The sequence below is a fragment of the Callospermophilus lateralis genome, chromosome 10 (assembly GCF_048772815.1).
Source record: "Callospermophilus lateralis isolate mCalLat2 chromosome 10, mCalLat2.hap1, whole genome shotgun sequence".
NCBI classification, from domain to species: Eukaryota; Metazoa; Chordata; class Mammalia; order Rodentia; family Sciuridae; genus Callospermophilus; species Callospermophilus lateralis.
Window position 1 is genome coordinate 69133023 of NC_135314.1, and position 22092 is coordinate 69155114.

The following is a 22092-nucleotide window of genomic DNA, read 5'->3' on the forward strand; positions in this document are numbered from 1 at the left end:
GTCTGAGGTTACCAAAACCAGAGTAGACATTGGTGCCACCTAAAATTATTTAAGAGTATTTTTGGTATCCTGTCCCTACATTTTGTAATTTTTTTGTCCCATCTCCCCCTTACTTTTTTTCCTCATTATTTTTCTCACCCTTTTCTTTTCTATTGAATTTTTATCTTTCTCTTTTTTGTTGATCTTTATGAGACTTGACAATGGTACCCATATATGTTGCACAACTGCCCTGCTGGACTTAAAGCTAAATTAGAGTATTAATAATCAGACTAGACTTAGATCTTTAACTAGTTAAGAATTATTCTAATTTCTGAGCCTTTTTAAATATAATTTTGTTTTTAATTATAAAAATAATTGGAAGCACTGTTTCAAAGAGGAAGAGGGCAGGTAGTGTGCTATGAATTAAGATCCAAAGATCACCCATGTAGTCTAGTCTCAGTTCCTGATTTATTGAAACAAAGTTTCAAAACCTTAGTGGAATCCTGGTAGCTATGAAGACCCGCTGATTAACTTATCTCATATACCTTCCCTTGGCCCCTGGAGGTCATATTTATGCTACTTATTTACCATGTGACCTAATGCAAGCTATTTTACCTCTCTGTTCATCCTTTTCCTCATTTGTAAAATAGAACTAATCTTATTACCTCACAAAGACATAAAGCATTGAGGACAGTCTGACTCATAGTTAATATCTAATAAATTATCATTGTATTATTATTGTGTTCTATTATAGCCCTTTTGTATTTGGTGCCTGTATTCAGGAAGAATTTACAAAATTTCTATACTAATGCTTTTATCACTTAAGGAATATTTTTTATAAGCCTCAGCTTATATCTTTATAATGGGTCATAATCGGATTCATGTAACTATCACTTTGGTAAATCTTTCTCATTTTTGCCCTAGTAAATGTACATGTAATATGATTATAACAGATAGTAATAACTGTTATTTATTAAGTGTGGTCTATGTGCCAAGCTCTGATTGCCTGGCCTTTGTAAGTGATATGGTATTTGAGCTTTTGCCTATTCAGTTAGTGACAATATAGTATATGGTTGAAAGCACAAGTTCTGAACCCAGGTTGCTTGAGTAAATATTCTAGTTCAACACTATTGGATCCTGCAGGCAAGTTACTCAAACACTTTGTACCTCAGTGTCTTCTTCTGTAAAATTGAATTTATTATAACATCTCCTTCAATGAGTTATTAAAAGATAAAATGAATGAACATTCTAAAGCACTTAGAATGGTGTCAAAAGAATAACTTATTATATGTTGGTCACCATTTCAGTGTGCTTTTATTTATATAATTACAATTATATCTCTTTTTAAAAATATGATGTATCATGAGCATTTTTACACATTGTTAAAAATTAAAAACAATAACTTTAATGGCTGTCTGTAGTTCTTGAAGGTTACTGTTAATACCCATCTGAGTGCCAGGCTTGCCACGCTTAGCAGATTAGAGTCAAACCAGGAGGACTAGAATCTGGGAGGAGAAATGGCAGAGCAGAGTAATACAAGAACTAGAGGTTAGAGTGTAGGTTAGCATAGGGACCATAAGATCTGACAGTGTAGATCAATAGTATGAAATGGATCGTGCCAATGAGTCATGTTAGAGAAACAAGTGGTTATTAAAGGTGAAAGGCCCATTCAAAGGCAAAGCATGGAAGGTAGGAAACAGAAATGAAGAGTAATTAGAAAACTAAATTTAGAAATCTTCTATGCTTACTCATTGCTGCAAGAGTGTATAATCAGATCAACCTGTAGGTTGAAGCCGCTAACCTTTTTTCAGTTTGTGTGAGAGGCTCTTGCAGGGTACTTTATGAGAATTCTGGAAGGGTAAAGTTTCCTACATAACTGAAAAATGTTGAATTCCATAATGATAACATATATATTTTTTAAGTTTTTTTTTTTTTTTTTAAAGAGAGAGTGAGAAAGACAGAGAGGGAGAGAGAGAGAATTTCAATATTTATTTATTTTTTTAGTTCTCGGCAGACACAACATCTTTGTTTGTATGTGGTGCTGAGGATCAAACCCAGGCCGCACGCATGCCAGGCGAGCGCGCTACCGCTTGAGCCACATCCCCAGTCCCTATTTTTTTAAGTTTTTAAGTGAATCAGTTGACAGTCATTGATTTGAATGTAACAGTAGTTGAAGCTGAGGTACCAAAGAATGCTACATGTCTCATATTTCTTGGGAAATAGATGTGGATGAATACCCATATAGATTTTTACTTTTTGTATTATTAACTAATGTTGAGTCTCTAAATAATACTGTTTCTTGAGGAAATGTATCTTTTGTCTTGAGTTTTAACTACCAAAAGTAAACCTTTATTTGACTTTATTGAAATTAATGGAGTCTCTTCAAATGAGAACATGCAGAGGCTATTTATTTAGAACTTGCTATATAGCAAGGGCATCAGCCAACCATCACTTGTATTTGGCAGAGAGTCAAAGTCAAATACAAGGGAACTTAAAAGACTTTTTAGCAAAACAAAGAGGGGAAGCCTTCATATATGTTCAGACATGTCCAGAAATATAGAGGTGGGCTAAGCCAACATAGACCTTTTTATGTGATTGATTGGTTAGGGGAAGATGCGTGGATTCATCTAAATGTTGGTCCTAAATTTAGAGAGGGTGCTGGACAAAAATGGGGAAGCTGGCCATCACTGAATAAGTTTGGGGCTAATTGCTACAGAAGTTGTAGTTTGGCTTCCTGGACTGGTTACTAGAGATTGTGGATTTGAAGTCTGTTGGTTTGTTTGTTTAATAATGGCTACTATTGTCCGTTTTCCATTTATATATTTAGTCTCTGAACTTCATTCTTTGACCAAGGAAATGGCTTCTTAAAATCATCAATCATATTAGTCTTTAATATAGAATGATTTTTTTTTCAAATCCAGGTTTCTTACCACAATAGAAGCCAAGTAAACATGAATAATATTTATTTCTATTCCTCAGAAGTAAGGAAAATTATAAAGTGTGAAATCAGTTTTCAACTAACCCTTAACATAGACCCTTTTTAAAATTATGCAATACTTATTTCTAAAAAATTGTATATTGTAATGATTTAATATTAGGTATTTAATGCAATAAACAAATGTTCTAACATGCTTTAATGCCCGGTAAATATTGTAATTAAAATTTTGATTAATGAATTAAGTAGATTTTTTTCCAAATTATAATTAAATGTTTCCTGCTTTGTTGTTTTAAAAGATAGTTGGGTAGGTTCTCCCTCCATTCCACCAAAATGTCTGTAGTAATTATGTAAATCTTCAGATTCATTCATTACAAGGAATTTAGATAAAGAGATTATTTTTTAAGGCTTTGGAAATAGTACAGCATGTATTTCTAATTATTTCAAACCTTTGATTCACTGGACTGCTTTTTTACATCCTTTCCTATTCTTGATGATCTGATTTTCTCAGAGTCCTGTTGTAAAAAGAACCTTAAACTTTAAATTTCAACTTCAAGCAATTGAGTTTTATTTTAACCAAAGTAAACTATATAGGTGTTGCCTTGGGTAATTCACAGCAGGAAACCTTTTGGGAAGAGTCATTGTGCTAAGGATGAAATCATTGCAATAGTCTTGAGCCCTTGGGCTCTGTAGTCACTGTGAAAGCTAAAATCTAAGAGGAAGGAGAGAGGCCTTCGTTAATCAGCAGGTAGAATTCCATTTAAATGAACCTGGAGGGACTACAAAATTGCTATATTAGATCTCAGTCTCTTTGAATTGGAAGTCAAATCCTAAAGAAAGTTATAATAGTGGGCCTTTTTTCCTTTTATTATTGTAGACAAAGCTATATCTGGAAGCAAGAGAGGGTATTTTTCTCATTCCAAAGCAGTAGAGAGAGTAGCTTGTTTTGACCTTCTATAGCATCACTGTATTTGGATGCAGTATAAGAAGGTGTTAATAAAATTTAGTTTCTCTAAATATTTCTGACCTGCAGGGATTTATAAATTGTTATTGTTTGGGACTAAAGAGCATGTCTTAAGACTATACTCTGGTTGTTAGATAGGATACATCAATAGGATCATTGTATCTGTGAACCAAAAGGTGTAATATATTCTGTGGGCTGGGATACAGGAATACATTTTATGTATATAATAGTTATTAAAAATGGAATTCTGCCTCTTATTTGAATAATGAAGAAACTACCTTTATAATTCTTACAGATTTTTCTGGTAGTCAGACCTTCTGTTAAGAAATAGTCTTTAAATTATTAAAGAAAAAGAGGCACCAAATTAAAAAAAAAAAAAAAAAAAAAAACAGCTTTTGCAATTACCAGTAACAAATGTAAATACAGGTGGCAATAAGTTGGTCTCCATGAGGCTCCATGCAGGAGTAATAGCTCCAATTACTGTCACAAATGTTTGTAATTGTATCTATTGCTGCCAGACAATAAATGCTTTTTAATATAGCAAGGCCATAAATGTACATGCTGCTGTTGTTTAAACAAAATGCAATTTTCAGCAAATTTATCCTTGAAACACCTGCTATAATCAAAGAGAGGTGAATTGCTATCAAAATAAACTGCTTAAATTAACTAGACACATACATTTTTAGAGCAGCCTGCATGATTACTCAATTTCCACGTCATCTCAGAATGAGGGAAAGTACTCACTGATGGACTTTTCAGCAACCTTTCTTTAAAAGCGTCTACAGAAAACAATATTCTTTTGAATTATTATTTGTAAACAAGGTGTGTTATTTTGTGAACTTACATAGTATTTGCAAGGTCAACTGTTTTCACTTTGTTGCATGTGGGTCATGGATAGCAGGGTTTGGGGAAAGAATACTGTGGTTAAAATTATACTGTAAAAATGCAGCAAAGGGCTGGAGAAAAATTCAGCCGTCCTTAAGTAACTGGGAAAGATTTTTAGTCGCTTCTGTCAGAGTCTTATTGAACATTCAGGATATTCTTTGTTTAAAGATGGTTGATGATGCCTTCCTTTCTATTTACCCTGAGTGTGATAAATGTTTCAACTAGATGGGGAAAAGGTTCCATTTATCACAAGTTAAAATAGGAGAACAAGTATTTTTGCTTTAGAGATTCTCATCAGCTGTAACTAAAGAGCATCAACAGTGGTGGCATATTTTAAGGAAATAACCAATAAAGACTGCATGTTTTGTAACTACTACTGCAGAGGGAAGTGACTAATGCCTCACTGCTGATACACTGCAAATAGACATTGTGATTGAGAGCAGTGAATTAATACTTATTGATTATAATTAAAATGTCTAGACTACCTAAATATTTCATTATTGCAAAGTATGATTTAATGTTTCCTTTAAATTACTTAATATAGAATATGAATTGAAGCAGAAACCATTTGTCATATGGGCCTTTCTACAAAAATGTCCTTTTTATTGGCTTGATTCATTTTTCCAATCAATCATATTAGAGTAGTTCTATCATTGAGTTTTATTTAAAATTCCTTAAGATTTGAACAAATTTTGTACCCACGGTTTTTATGCCATTAGACTTGATTCTGTTTATTTTACCAAAATAATAATTTATATTTCTTGTTTTTTTAAATATGCAGGAGATGATTGATAATTGGTTTTGTTTGTTCATTTTTCTTGGTGGAGGAATATTGAGTATCAGTGTGAGATCCAAGTTGTGATTAGTAGATGCCTGATGTTGGAAGGGACTGTCAAAGTCATCAATCCAGATCACCACAATGGTTACTCGGCATCCCACAAAATAATTAAATTTTGATTTCTGATTTGACGTATGAGCATCTGCCTTGCCAAATCTCTTCTCTAGGCCTATAACTCCTTATAAAGCCTGGAAACCCTTGCTGGGAATATCTGTATGGCAAAATTAAACTAGTGTAAGTGGAGTAAGTATCAGTAATAAGTCTGAGTCAACATATGAAAACTCTTTAGAAACAGATGGTAAAGATACTCTCAGCACACATTACAAATGTAATTATTTAACTAACAAGGTATTACATTTAGAAATTGTGGCTCTCCAGTTTCGGTTCAATTATAGGGAGTTGTGAGAATCCCAGTGAATGTTATGATAGCCTTGCTTATCCACTGTGCCACTGTTTAATTTTTCTCTACAATGAGAGAAATGTCTAGAAAGCATGAACTTCCCTGAGAAAACACATATTTTTAACAATCATTATTCCCATACCCTCTACAACAAAGACACTACAACATTATACCACACGAATATACAGTGGTCACCCCTTATCCACAGAGTATATGTACCCCAGACCCCTAGCAGGTGCCTGAAACTGCAGATTGTACTGAATCCTATGTTTTACCTATATATGAATATGTATGATAAAGTTAATTAAAATAACTATAATAAATTATAACCGTACACTGTAATAAAAGATGAATGTGTTCTCTTAAAATATCTTGTTGTACTATACTGTTCTCACACTTGTGATGATGTGAGACGATACAATATGTGATGAAGCGAGGTGAATGATGTAGGCATTAGTACCATTAGGCTACTAAGGTTACTTGAACACAAGCACTGCTATACTTAGTTGATCTGATAACCAAAAGGGATACCAAGTGACTACTAGCAGGCTACTCAGTGACCAGTGGGTGGGTACCATAGGCAGTGTGATTACACTGAACAAAAGGATGACTCATAACCAGGTGAGATGGAGCCAAAAAATATGAAATTTCATCATGCTATTCAGAATGGCGCATAATTTAAAACTTATAAATTGTTTATTTCTGGAATTTTCCATTTCATATTTTCAGATCTCACTTGGCCATAGGTAATCAAAACTGCAGAAAGTAAAACTGCAGATGGAGTTGGGGGCTGATGTTCTTAACTCTTCCTAAGTATGTGTTTATTTCTTTGAACACATAAAAAGAAAAATCATGTTTTCATACCACAATCATGTTTTCATACACAAGGGTGTACCACAAAAGACTAAGCTGTTGGCAATGGAAGAAAAATGTCACATTTAAAAATTCAGAAAGACTACATTCTGTAATTATTCTTCAATATGATGGGAATTTTTCATTAAGAAAGTAAGTCAATATCATAAAAAAGTTATTTAATTGAGTGAACAGTCTCATGGTCTTTATTTTTCTTCTCTCACACACATGCTCACACACAATTATATACATAGATAGTTGTTTATGCTAGAAATTCTGACAATACATTGAAGAGATTCTAAACCTTCTTGTGCAAAGTGGTGAGAATAGAATACAGATAATGTTTTTTGTTTGTTTGGTTGGTTGGTTTTTGGTTTTTGATTTTTGATTTTTGATTGGCAAAGGGATTGCAAAGGGATTGTTCTTTGTGGAGGAGAGAGAAAGACTTACTCTGCCTATGTCCTTACAGAGAGTATGATAGACTTATTCCAGAAATATTTGCTATGGTGAACTTAGACATCTGCACATCTTTCTATCAAACCATCTTCTCCATCATTTCACTTAATCCAATTTCCTGCCATCAGATTTTTTAAAAATTCTATTATTGACCATGAATGGGTTTTTAAACATGCCACAGGAACATTGATATTCCACATTAAAATATTGAGACTGATTACTCTTGGACTGCAGCTCACATTTCCCCTACCTCTCTCCCACTGCAGATACAATTATAATTTTAATAACTAAATCTCTTTCACTGCAATTGAAACAGAGATATGCTGTTCAAATCCCTTTACAAGCAAGGACATGCTGCCCAGCTGCAGAAAGTGTGGTCAGCTTCCAGCTATCTTCTCCTTCCATTGGCAGAGAGCTACCTAACTCAAGGTCTCCTCCTTCCTAGGACAGCTTGCATCTGGGCATATGTGAACTGTTACCAATTTGAGACTATTATAAAGAACACAGCTATGAAATTTTTTTTGTCTTTTAGTAAACATGTACACGTTTCTACTGAAAGTTTTATTAGGAGTAGAATTATTAGTTTATGATGTATATACATATATGTTCAGCTCAAATAGATCTTGTCAAATAGTTTTTGAGAGTGTTTATAAAAATTTATACTCAGTAGTGCATGAAAATTCCATTTGCTTCAGATCTTTATCAATATTCAGTAGTCTTTATTTCAGTCATCAGGGTAGGTGTTTGGTGATATCTCATTGTCATTTTTAAAAAAATATTTTTTAATTATAGATGGACACAATACTTTTATTTTATTTGTTTGTTTATATGTGGTATTGAGCATCAAACCCAGGGCCTCACATATGGAAGGCAAGCACTCTACCACTTAGCCACAACCCTAGTCCTCTCATTGTCATTTTAATTTGCATTTCTCTGTTGACTAATGAGGTTGAAATACTTTTCATATGTTTATTTGACATTTGGATAACCAATTCTAATTTTTACAGTCTTTCTTTTGGGGATTCATAGAAGTTCTTTAAATATTCTGGATCTAAGTTCTTTGTCATATAGATAGATAGATAGATAGATATTTGCAATATATATATACATATATATTCCAAATGTCAATATATATACATATATATATATATATATATATATATATATATATATATATATATATATATTCCAAATGTCAACTATTTAGCTTCTTATTTCATTCCCTTATTTGTGTATCATGAAAAACATTGGCTTAATTTTAATATGCTCAAAGTGGTCTATTGCAAGGGTGAATACAGTTAATAACTTGTTTAAGAAATCTTCACTTTTATTCCAATATTATGAAGTTATTACCCTGATTTCTTCTTGCTTTATTGTTTTTGCCTTTCATATTGAGATCTGCAATTCATTTGTGTTAGTTAGCTTTTGTGGCTATGACAAAATACCTGAGAAAAACAACTTAAAGAAGCAAAGTTGTATTTTGGCTTATAGATTCAGAGGTATTAGCCCATGGTTGACTGCCTCCTTCATTGACCTGAGGTGAGGAAGAACATGGCAAAAGGGTGTGGTAGAGGAAAGCTGCTCAGCTCATGGAAGCCAGAAAGAAAGCTGGGGGACAGTGTCAGGCACAAGATATAATCCCCAAGGACCCCCATTGCCTTCAACTAGATCCCACCTCCTTGTTTCCACCACCTCACTATACTTTATTCAGCTATGAATCCATCTATAAATTAATCCAGTAGTGATATTAGAGGCCTCATGATCCAATCACTTCCCAAAAGCCACACCTCTTAACATTGCTCCATTGTAGTCCAAGCCTTCAACATGTGACCTTTAGGGGGACATTTAAAATCCAAACTATAACATTATCTAAGTTTTAATTCTTATTTATGGTGTGAGATAGAACTTAAGATTTGTTTTTATATTTGTTTTTATATGCAAATGACCCAACCATTTATTGAAAAGGTGATTCTTTCACCAGTGTACTGCTGTTATAAGTCAAGTAAGCATGCATTTGTGGGTCTGTATCTAGACTCTATTTTATCATTCTACTTGTTGTTATTTGATAATAATGAAAATGGTATCCTTTAGATTTTATTTTCTGTTTATCTGTTGGTAGTATATACAAATACAATTCTTTTTTATCTTTACATCTATCTGGCAAACTTGGATAGATGGTAGGCCTGCATTTAGAATTTTGTCATTGCAGATAATATCAATCTTAACTCTTCTTTACATCCTTATGCCTTTTGATTTTATCTTGCCTGCTGTACTACCTAAGAACTCTATGCGATATTCTCTGGGAGAAAGCCTTCAATATTTTGATGTCACCACTAGGTATATCAGCTTTATGACTTTTGTAACTATCTTTTAGTAGACTTATAAATATCTTCTGTTTCAATTCATGAATTTTTATCATGAAAGGATGTTAATGTTTTATCAAACGAGTGTTTTTCATTTGTTGAAATGATCATACAGTAAATATTTTTCCCTTGTGAATTATATTGATTGATATTTTTATTTTTTATTTATATATCATAATTATACATATTTGTGGGCAATAGCATGAAAATTCAGTACATGTATATTATTTGTAATGTCAAATTAGGGCAATTAGCATTTTCATCTATTTTAACATATATCATTTCTTTTAGGAACCTTCATATTATTCTTCTAATTTTATATGAAATATATAATAAACATTTGTGAATTATAATCACCCTACTCCCACATAGAACACTAGAACTTCTTCCTCCTGTATAACTTTTTTTTGGTACTCAGTTTCTGACTTCCCCCTACTCCCCTTACCCTCTACTGTTCCTACATCAAGTGGCCATGACTCTACTCTCTACCTCTGTGAAATAAACTTTTTTATATTCCACATATGAATGAGAACATGTGATATTTGTCTTTCTCATCTGGCTTATTTCACTTAACATAATGCCCTCCACTCCATCAATCTTACTGCAAATGCCAAATTTCATTCTTTTTAATAGCTCAACAGCGTGTGTGTGTGTGTGTGTGTGTGTGTGTACTAAATTTTCTTTATTCATTCATTTATCTGTGAATACCTAGGTTGATTCCATATCTTAGTGATTGTGAACATTCCTGTAATAAACATTGAAGAGCAGATGTGTGTTTAACACACTGATTTCCTTTTGATATATATCCAGTAGTGAGATTGCTGGATCATAAGGTACTTCTATTTCTAGTTTTTTGAGAATACTTCTCATACTATTTACCATAATGCTGTACTAATTTACATTCATACCAACAGTGTGTAAGAATTTCTCTTTTTCTGCATAAGGAAAAATTTTTATTATTTCTCTGCATAAAGATCTTTTTATATATATAATAGCCATTCTAACTGGGGTGAAGTGATATCTTCTGCTGTTTGAATGTTAAACCTCCCCGAAAAGCCCATGTAGAAAAGGCATGGCCACGAGCCTTCGATGCTATTGGGAGATGAAGGAACTTTTAGTGGTGATGCCTAGTAGGAGGAAATTAGATCACTGTGGGCATGCCATTGAAGGGAATATTGGAATCTTAGCAACTTCCTGTCTTTGTTTCAGGATGCCATGAGGTGAAAATCTCCTCTGCCACATGTACTCCTAACATGGTGAATGTGTTGCCACAGGCCAAAAGCAACAGGACCAATTGACCATGGACTGAAATCTCTGAAATTATGAGCTAAAATAAACCTTTCCTTCTTATAATTTGATTTAACTCAGGTTATTTTTACAGTATCAGAAAGCTGACTACCACAGTATATTACTGTGATTTTGATTTTCATTTCCCTGGTGATTAGTAACATTGAGCATTTTTGGCCATGTATGTATCTTTTTTTTTTTTTTTTTTGAAAAATATGTGTTCAGATCATTTGCCAATCTTTAAGCAAATTATTTGGTAGTTTATATTTGAGATTTTTTAGTACCTCATATAATGTGACTATTAATCCCTTGTCAGATGAATACTTTGTAAATATTTTCTCCCATTCTGTTCTTTTATTTCTTTACTCTTATTTTGTTTGCAGAAACATCTCATTTTAATACAATTCCATTTATCTATTTTGACTTTTGTTGCCTGTACTTCTTGGATCTTATTCAAAAAATCATTGCCTATACTAATGCCACAAAGTCTTTTCCCTATGATTGCTTAAAATTTTATAGTTTAAGGTCTTACATGTAAGTCTTTGGTCCATTTCTAGTTTATTTTTGTATAGGGTGAGAGATTGAGGTCCACTTTCATTCTGCATATGGATATCCAGTTATCTCTCAGCACCATTTATTGAAGAGATTTCCTTTTCTCCCAATTTAGGTTTTTGGCACTTTTGTCAGATCATTTGACTGTAGATCTGTGGGTTTATTTCTGGATTCTATGTTCTACCCCATTGGTTAGGTACTGGTTTTTATGCCAGTACCATGTTGTTTCAGTTATTATAGCTTTCTAGTATATTAGGTATTATGATGCCTCCAGATTTGTTCTTTTGGTTCAAAATTGCTTTGATTTTTTGATGTCTTCTAGGCTTCCATGTGAATTTCAAAGTGCTTTTTATATTTCTATGAAGAATACCACTGGTATTTTAATGGGGATTACATTGAGTTGGTACATCACTGTAGGTAGTGTAGACTGTTAAATAATATCAATTTCTGCAGTCCATGAACATAGGATATCTTTCCATTTTTGTGTGTGAGTGTGTGTGTGTGTGTGTGTCCTCATCAATTTCTTTTATTAGTGTTTTGTGATTTTAATTATAAAGATCATTCATTTACTTGGTTAAATTTCTTATTAGATTTTTTGCACATATTGAAAATTGGGTTGCTTGATTTCTTATTCAACAAGTTAATTATTTTTGTATGTTGATTTTGCAGACTGAAAATACTGAATTCATTCATCAATTCTAATAGTTTTTTTTTTTTTTTTAGAGAAATCAAAAGACTTTTCTGTACATAAAATTGTATCAGCTTCATCAGGGATAAATTGAGTTCTTCCATTTTTATTGGATATCCTTTATTTCTTTCTCTTGCCTAATACTTCTAGTACTGTGCCGAATAAGCGTCATGAAAGTGGACATCCTCTTAGAGGAAATGCTTTTAATTTTTTCCATTTAGTATGATGTGGGCCTTGGGTTTGTTGAAGGTAGCCTTTATTGTATTGAGGTAATGTCCGTCTACATCTAATCTGTTGAGGGTTTTTTTTTTTTAATCATGAAAGTAAGTTGAATTTTATGGCTTTTTCTGCATCTATTGACATGATGATATGGTTTTTGCCTTTTATTGTGTCAATGTGATGTATGACTTTTATTGATTTGCATGTGTTGACCCATCTTTTCATCACTGGGTCATATTCTACTTGATCATGGTGTATACTTCTTTTTATGTGCTTTGCACAGAGTTCAATTTATTAATATTTGGTCAAGAATTTTTGCATGTGGTCATCAGGGACGTTGGTCTATAGTTCTCATTTTTTTTGTGTCCTTAACTAGTTTTGGTATCAGGATAATGCTGGCCTCATAGGATGACTTTGGGTGGAGAGGTTTTTTTAATATCAGATTAATGAGTCAAACAGTCTCTGGTTTGGCTAGGGCAGACTGTTCCTCCATTCTCAGGATTTTTCACTCTAAGCCTTATGGAGACATGGTAATCCTGCTCTTTGAGTTCTGGGCAGCTGAGTTAAAAGAAACGCTGCCTGATGCTAATCTGCCATCTTGCTCCCAGAACCTCATAGGATGACTTCATAAGATTCCCCTCCTTCTCATTTTTGGGGATGAATACTTTGAAAAATACGTATGTTAGTTTTTCTTTAGAAGTTTGGTAAAATTTAACAGTTAAACCTTACAGTCCTGGATTTTTCTTTACTTCGAACCTTTTAATAACTGATTCAATCTTGTGTCTGTTATTATGTGTCTATTCAGATTTTTTATGTCTTCATGATTCAATTTTGACAGGTTATACATGTCTAAAATTAGTCCACTTTTTCTGAGTTTTCCAATTTGTTGGTGTGTAGTTGTTCATAATAATCTGTACTGATTCTTTTTATTTCTGAGTTATCAATTGGAATTTCTCATTTTTCTCTTTGGGTCTTTTCTCTTTGTTAGTCTAGCTAAACATTTGTTGAATTTGTTTATATTTTCAAAAAACCAACTCTGTTTTATTGGTCTTCTGTAATTTTTTTAATTTTTTAGGTGGACACAAATCTTTATTTTACATTTATGTGGTGCTGAGGATCGAACCCAGTGCCCCCTGCATGCTAGGCGAGCATGCTACCACTGAGCCACAACCCCAGACCTTCTGTAATTTTTTAGTTTGTCTTTCATTTATTTATCCTCTGATCTTTGTTATTTCTTTTCTTCTGTTAATTTTAGACTTAGCTTGTTCTGTTTTCCTACTTCCTTGTACTGAATTGTTAGACTATGTTATTTGAGATCTTTGTATCTTTCTAAAACGTGAACATATGCGATAAACTTCCTTCTTGTACTGCTTTTTTGCTGGCATGTTGTGTTTCCATTTTTATTGGTCTCAAGAATTTTTAAAATTTTCCTTTTGATTTATTTGTTGACCCATTGGTCATTCAAGAGCATTGTTTTCATGTATTTGTACAATTTCTAAAGTTTTTTGTATTGTTTCCAGTTTTATTCCATTGTGGTTAGAGAAGATACATGATACAATTTTTCCTTTTTTGAATTTGTCAAGAATTGTTTTGTGACCACTAAAATATGACCTATTCTGGAGAATGTTCTATGTGCTAATGAGACAAATATGTATGCAGCTGTTGCATTAAATGTTTTTTAAGTCTCTAGGAGGCCTATTTGATTTATGATATAAGCTAACTTCAATGTTTCCTTTTCCTTTTTTCTTTTTTTTTAATTGTCTATAAGAAATTCACTTTATAGTTAAAGATACATACAGACTTTAAAATTGAAGGGACAGAAAAAATTATTCCATGTGAATGAATGGGTGAACAGTAAGTGTAGGAGCAGCTACATTTACATAAATAGACAAAAAAAACCTGGAAAACCACACACACACACACACACACACACACACACACACCACATACATACATACAAAGAAAGTTATCTATAATAAAGTGATTAGTTCAACAAAAGGAAAAACATATATGCACTTAATGATGGAGCACCCAGTTATAGACGGCAAACATCATTGACTTAGGGAAGAGATAGACTGTAATACAATAGTAGATGGGAATTTCAGCACTCTACTTTCATCAATGAATATTACTCATCAAACCAAAAAATATAGCTAAATCTCAACTTATTCATTTTAGTAAAGATTTTTAAAGAATTGATTATGTATCTTTAGTGATGAGCATAGTGCCTAGTACATACTAAATATTCCATGAATGTTAACACAGTAATTATCATTAGTAGATTTATAAAGGTCTCAATATGGATGTTATGTTGTACTAATCTATGTCAAAAGGAAGAGAAAATCTCTGACTAGCCAAAATAAAAATCTCTCACACAAACTAAAGCCTAAAGCTCAGGCATTTTATTTGTAGGACAGTGCCATTAATCCTTTGGAACTTATCCTTGTTTTAGAGAGAGTTCTAGCAAGGTTATCTAGATTATTCATCTGTAGCAGATTAGAAACAGTAAGTTCTCCTAGTGTCTACAAGTTTTAGTCAGGTTTTTTTTTTTTTTTTTTTTTTTTTTTTTTGTCACTGTTACCAAAATATCTCACAAGAACAACTTGGAGGAGGGAAAGTTTATTGGGGCTCACAGTTTCAGAGGTCTCTGTCTATAGATGGTCAACTCCATCACTCTGGGCCCAAAGTGAGGCAAGCACATCATGGGTGAAGGGCCCAGCAGAGAAAAGCTGCTCAGTTCATGGAGAGATCAGGAAGCAGAAAGAGAAGCAGCCACAAGGTGGATGTATCCTTCTAGTACATGCCACTAGTTACTCACCTCTTCCAGCCATGCCCCGCCTGATTTCAGTTACCACCTATTTATTCAAACTAGGATGGACTGATTAGATTACCTATCTTCCAATCTAACCATTTTTACTTCCTGCATTAACAGGAGCTTGAGGGACACCTTACATCCAAACTGTAATGCCTTACTTTAGCAAAACAATAAAGATAATAAACATTTTATATAATGTGCAAATTTTGAATTGGGAGTTATTAGAATTTTTTGTGCTTATTATTATAATTGGATGACATAATAAAAAAATGAAATAGACTGCTTGATATAATGGAAAATCTGTGAGAGAAAGGACATTTGTTTTCCTATTCATTTAATAATTACCAGTGTAAACATCAAATAATCTCCATTTGTTACCAAATCTTTGGAGTGAGCATACAGGATTCCTTCCCTATATATTAGAAGGATCTTAAAAATCCTGAAGAATGTGAAATTTGAGTTGAAACAAAGACCTAATGGTTTGGGGCTAACTCTCTTGAATGGAGACTATAACAACCCTTATATAAGTATTTTTATATTCACTAAAATAAAACTGTAAAACAGAACATTTAATTAAGATTTCATTGATAATTATTTATAACAGATTTGGGAAAAGGCAGTGAGAATAGAGGGAAAAGGTAGGCCACATTGCAGAACAGAAGCAGCTTTTTTTTTTTTTTTTTTGATAGAAAATGATTTGAGATACATCAGAGCCATGGGGACCTGTTCCTGCTCTTTCATGGGAGAAGTAAAAGGTACCAATAGACTCTGTGAGCTGCAAGGTCATCTGTGTCCTGGTGTATATTTTTCCTGAGCCTAGGGGGGGAAAATCACAATACACAGGAAAATTATATATGTGAAAAATGCACTAATTTGGAAGTGCTTTCCATTTTTCAGACATGAGACTTTGGAAGGGTTATATAGCCTGATTCCTAGTTTTTCTCACTATAAAATATTTATATATAGTTCATTTTTCTACATAACACCCCCCCCCCCAATCACAGTGGTTACAGTAATAGTAACACATTATCCTCACTCAAGATACATGTCTGCTGATGTGTTGCAACTTTACCCCAGCAAGGTCCGGTGTTTCTTACTCCTGTGTAGGGCTGGCTCCTTATCATGGCTGAAAGAAAGTATAAGAGAGCTGCCTTTTAGAGCTTCTGCACAATGTCATCATTCCACTAGTTAAAGAGAATACTAGCCAAGGCCAGCATCCGTGGAGTACAGAAGTTTATTCCTCCCACACCCAGTGAGCAAATCCCATAATACACTCAGAGGGAAGAGAGAAGTGAATAGAAAATGATAATAATATCTACTCATCTCTGCAAACATTTGAGTCTCAAGTAAGAAAAGTTATATAAAAGTGCATTGTAATAATGTATTTTCTACTGATGTTAGAATTGCTATTGTGATAGTTTAATGTTATCTATTTCAGGGATCCAAGTAGATTTCAAGTCCTTACATATCATTTAAAACTTCTCACTTCTCTATTTTTACCGTAAACATTTGAAAAGCTTTTAACCATCTTGGTTTTTCAAAAGCTGTGTTTTGCCTTTTTTGCATTCATGTTTTAAAAATGCCACAATTATAATTTAATATATTTATTTTCCACTATAACTGTATTAAAACCATTTCAAGAATTTTTTATTGCAGTGGCTCAGGAAGCTGAGGCAGGAGGATTGCAAGTTCAAGGCCAGCCTCAGCAACTTAGCAAGGTCCTAAGCAACTTAGTGAGACCCTGTCTTAAAATAAAAAGCAAAAGAGATGGTGATGTAACTCAGCAGTAAATCATCCCTGTGTTTAATCCCCAGTACCCCCCTAAAACGTCCGTTTTTTTCTTTCCTTCCTTCATTCTTTCCTTCCTTCCTCCCTCCCTCCCTTCCCTTCCCTTCCCTTCCCTTCCCTTCCTTCCTTCCTTCCTTCCTTCTTTCCTTTCTTTATTTTTTTTTAACAATTAAAGTAATAAAATTCCCTTGTAAGAAATTTAGAAAATTTTGGCAGGATAAAGAAGTTTAAAAAGACCTCCCTTTTTAAATCCCTGCATTAATATACAAACATACAAAGGCACATCCATAACATTTTCACATTCAAATACATTCAAATATTAATTTTTACTAAATTGAGCATCTAATGAATACTCTATTGAGACAATTTTCCTGTATGCTATTAAATATACATTTTTGCTTATCATTTAAGTATTTTAAGGACACGAGTTTAGCAGTTTAATAGGTAACACTAATATATAATATGCAATACATAGTTTTAAAACTCAGTAAGGAACCAGGCCCACTATCTGAATTAAAAATTAGACTACTTCAACACCTTCAAAGTTACTTGCATACTCCTCTGCTGCTGTGCCTTCTCATCAACAATAACCACCCTTAAGTTTGTATGCTATCATTAGATTCTTTCCTTTTAAGTGTTTTTACATATGTGTATGGCTCCAGTGTATATTGAATTTTGCTTGGTTTTGAACTTTATAAACTGGTTTCATACTGCATTGCTTTTAATAGTGGGATGCATATTACAAAATTAGCTTAAACTGCCCTCTACTATTACATACTTGCTTTCTGCTCTTTTATAAGGAACTTGTACATTAATATTTGTGTTTTCATATTTTGGGGGGAATAATTTCTAGAGATGAAATTTGCTGGATTAAAGAGTGAGAACATTTTTAAGATTTCTTCTGCAACTGTACATTAGGAAATGTGTCATCTAGATTTTAATAAAACAAATCTTCAGATTGGCTTGGCAGATAATTATAAATTTTACTAGCTTTCCACTTTGATGAGTTCTAAGAATATACAAATATCCCCATGGTTTATCAAATTTAACAAGTCCTGAACTAAAGTCCTCAGTATTTTTTACTTCCTTAAACCCTGTCCTGTTCTGGTCACACTGGTATCACTGTCCCATCAGTTCACTGGGCTGGAAACCTTATTCTGTCTGCTCCCCTACTCTACTTCAGCCACCCCACACTCACCATTCCCCTTAGTCTTCAAATCCTTCTTGTTATCCCTCTATAATATCCTTTGAAAGCCTCCTTTCTCTTCCCTTCCCTTCTTATAAATACTTCTTATAAATACTCCAATTCAAACCCTGCTATGACAGGGACCATTGCACAGTCTCCTAACTAGTCTTCAACATGTCTTTAGTCTTTTGCTTTTCTAATAAGTCCTTCACACTATTAATTCCTCAAACCATAGATTTGACTTTAAAACTCAAACCAAAAATATTTGATAATATTCCATTAGCCACATTATAAGATCCACATTCCTTAGTTGCTATAGGCAAAGCCCTTGATCTATTTCAATCTACCTCTTCGGCTTTATTCTTCATTCTCCATCCTTTCTACCTCGCCCTAAGAACTTCGTATTTTATACCTTAGCCAGCCTAGGCTTCATATTATTCCCTATGTATTTTCCTTGTTCATATTACTTCTTCAGCCTAAAATACCTTTCCTCTCCTCCTCTTTTCTATCCTGTTGAAATGCTACTCATGCTTCAAGATCTCACAGAAATCCCAGCTCCTCCATGGAGTTTAACATCAATGTAAGTTATCTAATTATACATAGAAGAGTTGGATATGGTTGCTTCTTTTGAATGTCAGATGTCAATAAATGCAAAAATATATTTGTTTGTAATACTGGGTAGAAAAAGGAGACCACAAACTATTTTAAACATATCCATTACAATAAATAAAGATACACACACACACACACACACACACACACACATATATATATGGGGAGATACATACACATGTGTCATATAGATATATATATGTGTATGTATATGTTATGTGTTTCACATATATATACTTAGAGAGAAATGAGCAAAAACAGAGACTGAACTAGGCACAGTAGCGCACTCCTGTAATTCCAGCAGCTCAGGAGCCTGAGATAGGAGGATAATGAGTTCAAAGCCAGGCTCAGCAAAAGTGAAGCACTGAGCAACTCAGTGAGACCCTTTCACTAAATAAAATACAAAAATAGGGCTGAGGATGTGGCTCTAATTGAGTGTCCCTGATTTCAATTCCTGGTACCCAGGAAGGAGAAGTTCTTTTTTCAAAAAATTGATAATAATAATTTTATTAATAGTATTAGTTTCATTTTCTTTCATAAAGATGCTTACTTGGGCTTAAATAGGTTTCCATTTTGAGACTTAGCCATATTTTGTTCATATGTAGAAGGGTAACCAGTTTCTTATTCTCTGTTTTCCAGTGTTGACTGAGTCGGAAGGGTCTTGTTCCTTTACCAACTATGTCTACTCATTGTCACAGGTGGTGAATGGTCCCTTCAGCTGTAACATGAAACCAGTGCATTTGTAGATGATGCTAAATGGACAAGCCTATAATCTCTAAGTTCCTCTCAGCTCTCATGTTCTGAGATACTTTTTTGCTTACAAGACAGTAAAATGGCTTAAGGTTAAAGAAAATGCTGATTTCTTCTATAACTCCCTCACTAGTGTCAAATAGCCATTTTCCCTTTTCTTAACTAAACTGACAGTATGTTTTATGAGACAATTAGGACATTACTACCCATGTGGACTTATATGTACACCCTCCTGTCACTAGGGTGTGGTTTGCTTTTATGACAAGGATGTCTTTTGAGATTTTTTGCAACTTTAATATGTTGTATGAAATTAATAACTTATAATTCATTTTGAAATACTCAAGAAATTTTTGTCCTGTAGTCACTAGCCTGTTTCAAAGTTCAGAAATAGAATGGAATTAATTTACAAAATATTTTTCTCTTCACAAAATAATGCAAATAATAAGGTTGAACATCAAAGTATGCAAATAGATATGTGGGATTAATAAATATCCTGTTTCCATCGCTTAAGTCAATTTACCATAATGTTTTTCTCTTATCTTGGATATTTCTCAAGTCTCTTAAAATTTTTATCTGTAGTAATATAAACTGAATACCATGAAGATACCTTGTAGAGAATTAAAATGTTGATATAGATTTCAAATCAGAGTAGTAGTAGTAGAAATATTTCAAAATATATGAACTCATGAACTCTAGTAATCATACAGACTTACTTTATTAAGAAAGATTCAAAACTCTGACTGAAGAAAAGAGCCCCATTGTAATTTCCAAGAGACAAACTAATCCTTGATATATGATATTTGAGTTGAGAGTTGAGAGTTGCTTCTGGCAAACATAATTGTTACTGCTTAAACAAGTATTTCTTTTCTAGTAATTAGAATTTTTTTTCATTTTAATGGGTAGTCATAAATATTAACCACCAGCAGTGCAGAAATAATTTATATTCAAATTATCAGCCATCACTCTGTGAACACATAAAACAATTTACATTTATTTAGAACCTTTATTCCTGAAGTACTCTCTACACATATTTCTTTATAGCCTAATTGCAATCTATATATAAGACTTTCCCACCTGAAATAGGGCAGTAGTCAAAGTAATAAAGATAAAGGACACAATATCATAATAAATAAAGAATGAAAAGTAGTTTTTTATACTTTGTTTCTATATGCTCTGTGTCAATAGGACTGGAGAATCCATGTTGACCAAATGCACCAGCACAAAAGTGGAATTGAATCTGCTCTAAAGGAGACCAAGGTATGTAGATTACTTAAATTGAATCAATATCCATTTACTCATCTGTGGGACACCTATTATGGGAAAACATGAAAGAAAAATAATACAATTTTTGTCTTTCAGAGCTCATTAATTAAATAAATCATATTACATTTCCGCAGTTCTAATGCTTAAACCAACTAAAGAAAGCTAACTATGTAAAACCTTTTATATTTTAAATATACTATATATATATTGCATATATTCTATATATTACACATATCTATGTAATAGATATTTTAGAAACATTGCATCACTTTGTCCTGAATACCAAGAAATGAGAGAACATCATACCCACAATGCCTAGAACCTACAGCTTTCCCGGGCTTGCTGCCATGCTAGAAATAATCTTTTGGAGACAGTCATAAAGAGGTGAAGCTTGAGTGAAAAGTTATAGGTTCTAGACCAGAGCACTCTGTTTAGAGAACTCTTACAACTGGAATATTCTAGTTATCTCTGAATTGTGTGATAGGGAAGTCATGTTCTTCCCTGACCTACCTTGATTTTAAAGTTTATATAAAGCTAATTACAAATATATATAAATTGTAGATATGTATAAGGAGAAATGAATTTAATCAATCCTTCCAGGCTCTTTTTTATTGTAGCATTCTGCAGTGTGGCAAAAATATTTCTCATCATAAACTTTTTTTTTACCATTAAAATTTCACACTATCTTCTTTTTCATATGGACTGAGAGATATTTAACTCATTTTTAACTAGTTTTTAAAAATATTTCTGAGTTATTTAATCTACTAAAAATCCCTTGGAATTTTAGGGATTTTTGGACAAACTCCATAATGAAATTAGTAGGACACTGGAAAAAATTGGCAGCCGAGAAAAGTACATCAACAATCAACTTGAGCACTTGGTTCAAGAATATCGTGCAGCTCAAGCCCAGCTGAGTGAGGTAATTTAAAAATTATTTCCGAGGATTTATCCCAATTCATGACCCTAATCTCTAAGCTTGACATGATAGTTTTCATTTGAAAATTATGAAATGTTTTTCATAAATAGCAACACTTTGATTTTTCTGCCCATTTTAGGAAACCAAAAGAAGCAATAGAACTTATCTCCAATTTACATGTATTAGAAATTGTTATCTCTTAGAAGTCTTTAAACATATTTTTTCATTTGATTTAAATAAATGAGGACATATGTTGTTGGGGAACATAAGCTAAAATAGGAACAGTGTCAGGACACCTTGTTTTGTTTCTAACTCTGTTGTTAATTTACTATAGGAGTAGGAGG

General features: G+C 33.1%; 1 protein-coding gene across 1 annotated transcript in view; it reads left to right on the forward strand.

Moving 5' to 3' along the window:
* The window catches only part of Ift57 (intraflagellar transport 57), a 54276-nt gene that overhangs the window by 26107 nt on the left and 6077 nt on the right, over window positions 1-22092 (forward strand). The window contains exons 7-8 of the mRNA XM_076867700.2: window positions 20755-20826; window positions 21620-21751. Of these exons, the coding sequence (XP_076723815.2) occupies window positions 20755-20826; window positions 21620-21751 (204 nt within the window). The remainder of the gene's footprint in view (window positions 1-20754; window positions 20827-21619; window positions 21752-22092) is intronic.